At 39.8% G+C, this 12,516-nt stretch overlaps 1 protein-coding gene across 1 annotated transcript; it reads left to right on the top strand.

Annotated features, from left to right (window-relative positions):
- Positions 1-4,461: 4,461 nt before the first annotated feature.
- Positions 4,462-11,016, top strand: gata5 (GATA binding protein 5; the record flags this gene model as incomplete). The annotated part of the gene is made up of 6 exons (XM_084069123.1): positions 4,462-4,990; positions 7,202-7,371; positions 8,789-8,917; positions 9,772-9,856; positions 10,131-10,258; positions 10,897-11,016. 6 exons carry the CDS (start codon positions 4,462-4,464, stop codon positions 11,014-11,016), a joined length of 1,161 nt encoding a protein of 386 aa, XP_083925249.1.
- Between the last annotated feature and the right edge of the window lie 1,500 nt (positions 11,017-12,516).

Genomic DNA, 12,516 nt, shown 5'->3' with positions numbered 1-12,516 from the left:
AACCTCTAGTAATGAAAAGAGCTACTTAGGTGGTTCAAGAGGATAACCACTTTCACATGAACACTGAATGTAGAATTTTACAGTACCTTGTGCCTTTACCAAAGTGCCATGTGCATTCTTTGCATTCTTGGTATTGAGAAATGGCTGAACTAAAAGTTTGTCACTGTGTTTCTAAAAAGACATATTGAGACATACTGTACATATGACAGCCCACGGAAAAGCAAACAGGTTATTAGGTTTGCAAGTTGAATGCATGCGCAACTACGTTTATCTTGGCAGAAATGGGGTATTCAATGTGTCAAGTTTCTCTCCCTGCAGGGTTTCCCAGCCCAGACTCTACAGTGATGTCTATCTCAGAGAGGCTTGTGAGGGATGATCAGGCCTCTCTGTATCATTGCTTCCAAATGTCATGCATTCTCCATTGCAGGTACACCCTGTTGCAAATTCAGTCAATCCAATAAAATATTGAAGTTCCCATTGTGATTAACCACTTAAACCCTGTATACCTCATTGAACATTGAAAATAGCCAATCTACAAGAGCTTGCAGATCTGCCATTTTCACCAAATGTTAGCCTTTTGCCAAATGTTCACTTTAACTTTGTCTCTCTTCCTCTCTCTCAGTCTCTCACCTTGTCTGACATCGCAGTGCTAGAGTTACTTAGAATAAGCAAGGTGAATGGGAAAGTCGATGTGTTCTTTGTATATGGAAGAGATAACAATGTTAGCACAGTTCACCTGCCCCATGCTTTTGCTGCAGTGCAGTAATGTAGCTGGAAGCCTGACAATACAGCTCCAACACGTTCCATACACTACTGCAGTTTGTCAGTGTATCAGAGTGGCTCAGAGCCCTTTGCCTGAAGACCAAAACCTTAATATCTAGGGGATATAGGGGGGAATCACACACACACACACACACACACACACACACACACACACACACACACACACACACACACACACACACACACACACACACACACACACACACACACTCACTCAAATACTCACTTAAGCAGAATCTTGGCCTAATGCAAATGAAAAGCAGATATTTAACATCTGAGTGTTTTTATAGAAAAACAGCTTAGGTGTGTGTTTCCAATACAAGATAATTGGACACAGACAGAATGCAACTTCAGGACATATACAACAGCTCCATAGCCAAAAACGCTATTCCTCATCATTTGATCTATCAAGAATTAATTTGAAATACAATAATTAATTTGTGCAATCTGATGTGGATATTTTAAATAAGAACATTATAAAAGAATCCCACCCAACCCCTGCAGCCCATGTAATATAATATAATAGATTATACATCCCCATAACACTTGTTGTGGGGATGTATTATCAGAATTGTAATGTATTGCATTTTATTTATTTGATGTATTTGTTTTGTTTTTACTGTCTGTTAGCCAGAGTGCCAAAGGCAATGTCCATTTAATGTCCAAATTTCATGAATAATAAAGTGTTCTTATCTTCATCTTTAACCTTGCTATTGATTAAAATACAATATTTTCTGAGAAAAATAATCATTGTGTAGTGATGAGCTCTTACCCTGCTTAAGGAACAGGCTATATAGCTAGTTCAGTACATTTATTTTCTTTATCCCTTCCTAAAACTCCCTTTTATAGTCTTGATTTTTTTCCCCTTATAGTCTTAGTATTTAGTGTTGATTATTTATTTTTCTTGTTCATTTCTTTTTTTGTGTTGTTCCCTTTGAGCTCGTTTGTCTGCATCACCTACAGTGACATATCATATGCCTAGCCTGTCCGTTTACCTGGGGCTCTCTCTACATGTGATTCAATCATTGAGATAAGCTCTTCAAGCAAGAGAGGGTATAGTCAACTGCTTAAATTAGGTCATCGTTTCCAACACCGATGAATGTTCCAAGAATGTATACGGTAACACTAACTAAAGGTTAAAAAAACAGAAACTATTGTCTCAATTATTCACTTTACTGTGGGAGCTTTTCTTTAATTATTATTAAGAAAAAAGTATAGGCCCTAAAGGCCACTCTTTGCTGTTTTTGCTTGTTTGTGTGTTTGTTTTTGTTTAATTACATGCGTCTATTCTGTATTATTACATTATATATATATTATATTTTATATATATATATATATATATATATATATATATATATATATATATATATATATAATGTAATAATATCCCGATTCATGTACAGGCAAAATATAACAACAAAGTTATTATTCTATAAATATATCTATCTATCTATATATAATATATCTACCTTTTTATCAGGCCTGCAATTCGTCAGTCATAGCTTAAACAAATTGGGCTCTGCTTTGATAATTGGAAAAATAAATAGCCTATATTATCAGATCAGAATTGACTTACGATGTTGCTGAATTACCAGATAATTACCAGATAATTACCAGAGATATCTATGAATTGGAATAACACGCTAGCTAGGCTACCCACGGCGTTTTGATTAGATCAATCAGAGCCATGGGGCCTATTGTTTTATGATCGTTCTAATCTATTGCAGCAGTTGGTAATAATGTAACATGAATGAATATCCACTGTTTTACATTATTTACGCGTTTAATCCTATCTACCCATTAAGTTTCATGGGCTACTTTCAGTGGCGGTGGGTTGGAGATTATGATAACATAATCGTCACTGGTTTAGCCTATATTCTGTATCAACACCGCGCTAAGTTGTTGGTCGTATTTCTTATCGGGCTGCTGGTTTTATAGAGAACACATTCAGATATAGTATGACCATAAAACCATAGACAAGGCCTACATTAGGCTACTTTCTCTTTCTGGCAGATATCATTTAATTTTTACTACAAGCTGTGATTTTATAAGAGTAAATCCTCTCAAGTTAGACTGTCTATTATCGAGACGAGGCTATATAAATCAGAGGCGTTGTTCTTTAAAAACATTACAGGTAGGCTACGTAGCACATAGCTATACAGTACCTTTTATCGGATATAGCTACATTTGAGTCTACTGTATTTATTTATTTTGGTTAGCAGTTTGTTGTAATCAATGGTAGCCCGTAGCCTATAATAAAGACAACACAAAAAAGATAGGTCTGATCTTTTTTTTTGTAATTAATTTGTATTAAATTAATCCACTATGGCTCACGCCTTCCAGTGAAATACGAACTCTTGTCTTGTTAAAGCACAACCAACATACATACAGCAAATTCAGCAAAAGGTGTCTGTGTTACAGGAATACAGGTAGACTGTCTACCATTAAGTTAGTTGTCCCCCCCCCCTCCCTCCACCCCTCCAGACCTACCTTGGAGCAGCCAGCTATAATACGTCACGTGTTCTCGGCCGTACAAATGTTCCAGTAGGAGGGAGTAGGAGCACAGTTATATCAGCAATTATCAGCCACAGTAACTATCTTCAGATACCAAGGAGGAAGAGAGAGAGAGACCCCGATCACCACACGGACTAAAACGCGAAACGTTATTTTGTGTGTTTTTTTTTTCAACAAACTGATCTTTTGCATAGAAAACTATTTTGGGATAACTTTCTAAGTTTGGAGGAAGCTCCGCTGTTACTGGTCTCCACCAGCCTGGAGTGAACACTGCTGCTGTTCCACTGACTTTTGTAAAGGACCGGAGTTTTTTATCACCCGACCGTCCTTATCTGGTGAGATAATACAACGAGAGCCCTTGGAATGAAATTGTATTCCGCCTGCTGCATGGCTATTATCAACGTTTTATGTGATTTGCGTTACAATTGATAGAAATATACGCATGTCAGATATGGAGAGGGCTTGCTATCTATTGTGTTGTTTGATTTGGTTATGATTTAATGACATGCGGGAGAACACCAAGTGTTGCCCAGGCAGGATATCTGGGGTCGCTGATAGTTCTCTATCTACACGGACAGATATCGCCAATCATTAGTGTCATTTTAATCAATTTAATGTCAATCACAGTGATACAGGTGAAACATAACTTCTGATATTGATCAGTCTTCAACTTTTTTTTTCTTTTCCCGTAGGCCTGTTCATCCATGAAACAGGCTATGGGCTATAGCATGAGCTGCATATTATTTATAAATATAACTAGGCCTATGGCCCTATATGCCTACTTCGTGACACATTGAATTATATATATTTTTATTTTGTTTTTAATAAATAACAAAAATACTATGTGACCAAACATGTCAGGTGCTCACTGAGTCCAATGAAGTCAATGATTATATTTAGTGGTGCTTTTGAACGGAGCTCCATATTTCAATAATGATGGTTCTAATGTGTTTATCTGATGTTATTCTTTTTCACAGGTCAGGAATCTTGATTTTCTTTTTTCTTACTTCCCCCCTTTTTTAACGTGACCAACAAAAAAAAACATTTTCCCTCTGGAACGGAACGGGTGGTAGAGCAGTGAAGGGTGGAGAAAGGGAGTGACGCTCTTCTAAAAAAAATAACCCAGCACCTTTTCACAGTTTCCAGAAGTCTTGAGTCATCAAAATGTATCTATCCTCCAACCAGTCCCCTTATCATGCACATGACACCGGGAACTACATGCACCCCTCGGCCAGCTCTCCGGTCTACGTGCCCACCACCAGGGTGCCCCCCATGCTCTCCACGCTGCCCTACCTGCAGACATGCGACTCGCCCCACCAGTCACACTCCCACGGGGGGCTCGGCGGCGGGCACCACGGGTGGCTCCAGGCCCAGACGGCCACGGACAGCAGCGCCTCCTTCGCCCCCAGCAGCCCTCACCCACCGCCGGGGTTCTCCTACTCGCACAGCCCACCCGTCAGCACCAACACCGGCCGGGACGCGACCTCCTACCAGAACCCGCTGGTGCTCAGCAACGGCGGCAGGGCCGACCACCAGTACGGCGGCGCGCTGGTGCGAGGGTCCTATTCGAGCCCGTACGCGTACATGAGCCCGGAGATGGCGACCTCCTGGTCGCCCGCGGGACACTTCGAGAGCGGGATGATCAGCCTGCAAGGACGGCAAGGGGGCCTGTCTGGGAGACGCTCCAGTCTGGGTATGTTTGCCTTCTTTATCCCAATTAAGAACACACACAGGAGCGTCATTTCGTTTAAAAAAAAAAACTAGAGGGCGGCAAAAAGTGACCACTTACGCCCCATTTCAAAAATAGTAGATCTACAAGCTTAGATGCTATTTTTGGAGAGAAAAAATAGGGGAAAAAATAGATTTTTTTGTTGCCTGAAATGACATGCCCAAAATAGGAAGGCCAGTTTTAAAGTAATTATAATGGTTGTAGAAAGAAAACAAGTGTCTATAAGTGTTGATCTAGAATCAGATTAATCTGCCAAAAAGGAGGAAATAGGAATAAAAGACCTGAATTATTATAGGTTAAATGTGAAAGCTAGGGGGTGGCAATAGCCATCCACTGGAACCCCAAATGACGCCCCTGAACACACACCACTGACACCAGAAACGACTTCAGAATGCATTTTATGGTCAAGGCATACATATCATTGAGCGGTATTTGATAAATGAAATTATAATTTTGCAATTGAAATAATAGTAGCTCATTTAGCCATGTATAGCCTATCATTTTCAGGATGGTGTTTTATGGCTGTGGAAATAATAGGATAATATTCGTTAAGGGTATTCATATCCATTAAACTAATATGCATTTATTTATCATTTATTTTAAATAGAGGCGTATGCTTTTTAAACATTTGCTATGTAGCCTATACGGCATTCGTTTAGCAAGGGTCGGGAGGGCCAAGTTAGGCCTATATGGGAACTATTGCTATTGTGGTGCTGACTCTAAAGTTATTTATTGTAGCTGGTCATTGACAGGACTTACAAACAATGGTCTGTACTTGTGCCAAGGTTCAAGAAGACGTGATTCAATCAAACTTAAAACAATCTGACATGGAATTTAGACAAAGACAATACACATTCTTTAGAAGCGAGGGTTGCTAAATCCAATCAATTAGAATGCTAATTTAATCCCCGCAACAGTCCAATGTTTTGATGATGAGAGTTCAATACACTTAATACACACTAGAAAGAAAAACACTGTCAAGAACATTGACTGCAAACAGAAAGACCCATCGCCTGAATAATCAGCAGTTATCACCTGATCAGACTGGAAAGGTCCCAAATGCTTTGAAATGTGCGCGCGGTGGGTTTAAGGCGCCCTTTAAAGACGCCGACATGTTTCTTGTGAAGTTGACTTCTGGAAAGTGTTAAAAAAAACTATCGTTTTAATGGGACATAAATAATTGCCGTATAGGCCTAATTGATCAAGCGTTTCATCCAGACAGTTCAGCCGCATGCTCGAGTTTGTTGATTTGGCCATGAAGTAATGGGCTATATTTCACACCTCATGGTGACAAATTACAAATTAGGCTAATCATGATTGAATTGTTTCGGTCTTTTAGCTACCTTGTTTGTCTGTCTGATATGGGTCATATTTAGGCCTATAAACAAATGATTAGATTATATATAGATTCATTGACACATGCAAGAAAAAAAGAATAAGCATGTAATGTACGCTGATCTTTGTTATTTACGTTGCTTATCGCTAATCCATTATGATTTGTCCATTAAAATTAGTAGGCAACATCAATAAGAACGGTAAAAGGTCAAAATACATCAAAAGAGCCTAAAAGCAAAACAAAATGACTATTAATGTAGTAGGCCTATCAATATATGCCCCCACGCTGTCTCTGTCTCTTAATGGAAGGATTAGGAATTTGGGCAATTAATGTTAGGAGTCCGTCGCGTGTCAGAGCCGTGATGGATGCAGGGACCCCTGGATCATTGAGGCTGATAAGAGCCCCATTGACATTCCACCCGGGCTGCGACCCTCTCCTCTCCTCTCCTCTCCGCCATCCACCCAGCCTGTCTCCGAGTCCGTATTGATTCATCCGGGGTTTTGATCTCTGCATTCTCATCAGAGGATGTGGGGGGGATTAGGGGGGAATTCCTCCCTTGAAACGAACTCCAAAAAGCGCCAATGACGGGTTATTCATCATCACGCAGTGGCGGTTAACCAAGACCACTCAATCCACTCATCAGTTGACGAAAATGTCAATTTAAAGAAAGTTGTCATTTAGGTCTATTATTAGGCTGTTGGACACGCCGTTGGATATTATTATTATTATTTAAGCATTATGCTTATGGCGTATTAGGCTGCTTATTATTACTTGTAATGCATTTTGTAATATATATATATTTGTGATTATTAATCGTATTACATTTTCCCATATTGCAGAGCTGATGGAGGAGTTTCCCGGCGAGGGACGTGAGTGTGTAAACTGTGGCTCCATCTCCACGCCGCTGTGGAGGAGAGACGGTACAGGACACTACCTGTGCAACGCATGCGGCCTTTACCACAAGATGAACGGGATCAACCGTCCGCTCATCAAACCACAGAAACGCCTGGTAAGATATAGCTGCAGGTTAGATACAGTGGTGGAAAAAGTAGGCCTACTCACAGTTTTTACTTACAAGTAAAAGTCCGAACTCAAAATGTACTTGAGTTAAAGTACCAAAGTATTGGCATCAAAATGTACTCAAAGGACCCAAAGTAAAAAGTACTCCTTAGAATGTCCATTTTAAAGTTTTTCAAATGTATAAAAATCTTTTGAAAATAGCAGATCTACAAGCTCACAATGTGTGGCATTGCCATGCATTGTGAGCTTGTAGATCGACTATTTTCAAATGGCCAAAATGTATATAGGGCGAAGTTGCTAATGTGTGTTTTGTAATAATAATCCAAATCTATAAAGTAACTACTAACTAAAGTTTTCAAATAATTGTAGTGGACTGGAGTAAAAGTCCAATATTTTCCTCTGAGATAGAAGTAAAAGAACAGAGAATTGGAAATACTAAAGTAAAGTGAAAATACCTCAAAATTGTACTGAAGTACAGTATTTGAGTAAATGTACTTAGTTACTTTCCACCACTGGTTAGAGCAGTGGTTCTCAACCTTTTCAGGCCATGACCCCAGATAAATATTGTGAAAATAGCAGTTTTCTGTCAGAAGTTTGAAAAAAGAGGAGAGTAGTGTGGTTAAATAAAGGTAAATAAATAAATAATATTTTTATACTTTGTCTTATGACAGTGTATAAGCAAAAGAGAGAGGAAGGGAGGGCGGCCTCTCAAGGCCTCCTCACGGCTGTATGATTTCCCAGGAAAGCAGCTGTGTGTCTCCGTATCTGTTCCACCACGAGGGCACTTCTCTCTTTTTCTCTGTTTTTATTTGTCCTTCTGCGACCTTGCCCTTGGACCGGCCGTTTTTAGACAAGGCCCTGCGAGAAAGCACGTGACTAGAGTAGGCTACTGTATCGTGTTCAAGTGTCGTTTGTTTTTCCAATCTGGGGGGGGGGGGGTGTTGTTACAGCAGCACATTTTGAAAGACATTAAGCTGCTAATTTGCTTATACTGTGTGTTTGGAAACGCATAATTATAATAATAATAATATCTTTTATTATAATAATTATAGCCTAATAATTATAGCCTAATAATTATAATAGTAATTTGGGTATTATCAGCTATTTATTATTATTATTATTTTGTTCATTATGTTTGTGTATGTTGTGTATATTTTTTCCCGAACCGCACAGGTGGTAACCTTCTGCATTTTCCATTTATACCTATCAGGAACAAAAATAGGTTGCTTCATGGCAAAACCTTTTTTTTAAATAATAATAATATATGTTTGTATGAGAAAAACAAAACATTGTGGGTCGCAGGCAAACCAAAAGTCGACAGAATCAGAATGATTTTTTTGCCAGGTATGTTTGCACATGTGACAAACATTTAGTAACAGTGAATTGATGTCTTTCCTCACCTGCAGCAGACCACATCTCGCAGGGCTGGCCTCTGTTGCACCAACTGCCACACCAGCACCACCACACTGTGGAGACGCAACGCCGAGGGGGAGCCCGTCTGCAACGCCTGTGGGCTCTACATGAAACTGCATGGGGTAGGTTTGATTGATTTAATATTTTTTATTTACACATTTTTAAAAGTACAGCAGTCAACAAGTTAAAAAGAAGCCAAAGGCTTGTTTTCATTGTGGTCCATCAAACATTCAACACTCAAACAACTGGACAACGCAACACACTCAGAGTTACACACTGAGATGAAAACAATACATAATGTTGAGATTATTTATGAATTCATGAATTTAATTTCTCTTTGATCCATGTTTTGTCATTGAGTTGTTTCATTTTGTTAGCATCCCATTGCAGTGTATAAAGGAGCTAAATGTAAATCATATTTTACCGGTAGCTTACAGCACATTATCTGGAATGCAATGTTACTTATCCTCAATGCCACAACTTGAGTAAATACAATTTCCTCGACACTGATAATTATCTGATTTAGGCACAAACGCTTTTACTTTCTCAGCACATGGCTTCAGCACTGCGGTTGCATAATACACAGTAAAATCCTTAGTGTTCATTTAAATGTACCCTCAAAATATTGCTCTGTAGATATCTAAGAACTGAAGCTTATTCCACAATTGCACTTGTAAGCCACACTGAACAAGAGCATCAGTTAAATGCCTAAAAACGTAAAAGACATGGAGCACAGTCTCATGTAGCCTCTATGTGAGGCGAAAAAAGCTTGTGAGAGCCTTACAGTAAGTGAGCAGCTCATTATTTGCCAAGCGTAAAAAGCCCTCCAAGGGCATTGTGGTCATTGTTATCAGGGCGAATGTTGTGGGAGGGGAGGTTGCCTGGGTTGTCATGACACTCTGGGCCTCTGTTATATGTATACTATCAAGGACCGTGAGGCGCATGGCGCTAATTTGTGTTCCTCTCCTCCACCCAGGTGGCCAGGCCCCTAGCCATGAAGAAAGAGAGCATTCAGACCAGGAAACGCAAACCCAAGATGCCCAAAAACAAAACCTCCACAGGTGCGGAAAATAGATAGGGATATATAGTATAATGTATAATGTGTGTGTATAATGTGTATAATGTGTGTGTGTGTGTGTGTGTGTGTGTGTGTGTGTGTGTGCGTGTGCGTGTGCGTGTGCGTGTGTGTGTGTGTGTGTGTGTGTGTGTCTGTGATTGCATACATTGATAGCTATGATGGAAGAGCAAATAATACAAAATGTAACAATGCCATTTTTTCTCCTGTCACTCACTTTACTGTTTATCCCTGCCTCTCTCCCTCCATCCATCCATCAGGAGGATCCACTTCTAACACCAGCTCTCCGTCATCTCTGTCGGTCTCAGAACACGCCTCCACCATTAAGAGTGAACCCAGCATGGCTCCATCCCCTTACGCTGGCCAGACTGTCACATCTGTCACTCAGGTAAAAACAACAGCACCCTATTTGTCAAAACACCTGTCAATCAGATCACTATGGTCCCTGTCCTTTGGAAGGTAAAGAAATTAATGTTTCCATCCATTTGGCAGTTAAGAAAAGACACATTTAAATCATCCCCAAACATTTAACGTCAATAAGGGAAGATATTGGCAGTTATTACCTCAGAATAGATCGGTAATACCTTTTCCCGATGGTGGATCTTTTATTTTTGGAGAGGGAATTATTTAATTCCTTTGGTTAGTGACAGAACATTTTCATCACATCAGTGAGTCATGTGCCGATATAATGCCAATGTAAGTATATGTGTGCTTATCCATATGCATGTGTGTAAATATAAATCCTATATACTTAGTTGAGCAGTGTCCTCCAGGGCTCTATACTTAAATAACTGATCTACAAGGCAAGCTAACAGTGCGTTGGAAAGTGAGCTTGTAGATCTGCTATTTTTACCGCATGTTCGCCCCAAAATAGGGACACTATAGAGTTCATGTGGTTAAGTCAAGGTTCTGTTACAATATGCAAATGAATATAGTGAAAAGGCTTGGTTCTGATGTTCAGATTCTTTCCTTCATATACAGCGAAACGTGTTTAACATTGATCCCTCTCTCTGTTTCACCCTTCAGACGTCCTCTCAGTTAGACAGTACTGGATCAGGACATGTGGACATTAAGTATGAGGACTATCCCTTTACCCCGACCTCCATTGCTGCACAGAACTCCTGGTGTGCTCTGTCTCAAGCATGAGGACATCCTTCCACAATCCCCAGCCTATGGAACTCTGCTCCGCGATACAACGTAAAAACACTACCATGCCCGGACCACACTGTAATGGCTCACAGTGGTAGCCATTTTAGAGGTTCCTACATCTTGCAACAACGGTGCATTACTACTCCAGGAATTTCCTGAAACTTTTCCCAGATCTGGCTGGTATCGAGGTATAATGCAGCAGCAGTTAAGCATGTAAATAGCAGGACTTACATAATGATGGTTAGATCTGTACATGGCTGTTGTGAACACTTGGGCAACTTGGCCTTAACTCACCTTAACCCATCTCCTCTGGTCGAGAGGAGAGCCATAAGTTGTTGAGCCCCAACAATGCACAGGATTCAGCCAGAACATGTTAACTGAAGCACAGCTCGACCGGACCAAACCATAGCTTACAAGGACACAGGGTATTTGGCCTGCAGTCATATGAACATTTGACTGTATATGATCCTGTTGACCACTGCACGCCTACAGTGACAGCTCACTGAGAGGGTAAAAGGGCAAAGGGCAAGGACAGCAAATGCTAAAAGGTGGACGCCCTGCTCTCCTCAATTCAGATGCAAGCAGGAGACGGCTCACTCAAAGCAAACCGAGCTGGGACAACAAAGACTGTTGACGAGAACTACCTATTACTGATGGACCAAACGTGAAAGTAATCAAGTGGAATGTATTGAGGTGATACAGTAGAAAATGCTTTTTATGGGTGACAATTGAAGTTATTTTAAGGCTTTTTTTTTTATTATTGTTTATGTTGTCATCATCAGCATTCGTAGACATCTCCGGCAAAGTTATCCTCTGTGTTTTCAGAAAGATAATCAGCAATTTACCATGTTATCAACATGACAGAGTACTAGAAAACCCACAGAAAATACCTATTTTATTACTGCTGTACACGACTCATTACAGGCGCGTAGATGATTAACCTTTATAGACACATTATTTATGTTGAGATAAGGACAGTTAAAGTCATCATGAACAGTAAAGCCAGCCAGTTAAAACCTACAGACCACTCTTCCATTTCAGTATGGCCCCTATTCTCAACTGTGGTCCCGCGAAGCCTCAGTAAACAGAGATTAATTTTGACCTGGCAAATCAGGTGAATAGAAAAAACTAGCTTTGGGTGTCCAGAGTTGAGAACCACTGGGTTTAAACTACTGTAATAAGCATAGATTTCATTTTAAGTGATTTATTTTTAATTTCACAGTCCACTGGCAGAAAGGTTTTGTGATTCAGAGGTCACGATTACATATCACAAGCTTATCACAGTTGTATTCTGTATTCTGTTTTAACTTTAGACATAAAGTGCAATGACCAAAAATTGAAGTGTGTAATTATTCTAAATATATGTTAATCTAATTTTATTGCCTGTATTTTTTGATGCATAAGGGAATTGTATTTTATTTTTAACAATTTTCTTGGTTGAATGGATAAACAAACCTAGCCTCTCAATCTCATCTATTTTTTTGCGATGCTCTTTTC

This window comes from Gymnoscopelus microlampas (genome assembly GCF_963454915.1).
Source record: "Gymnoscopelus microlampas genome assembly, chromosome: 10".
Classification (NCBI taxonomy): Eukaryota; Metazoa; Chordata; class Actinopteri; order Myctophiformes; family Myctophidae; genus Gymnoscopelus; species Gymnoscopelus microlampas.
Note: the sequence above shows the minus strand (reverse complement) of the source record. Positions and strands in the feature narration are given on the sequence as shown.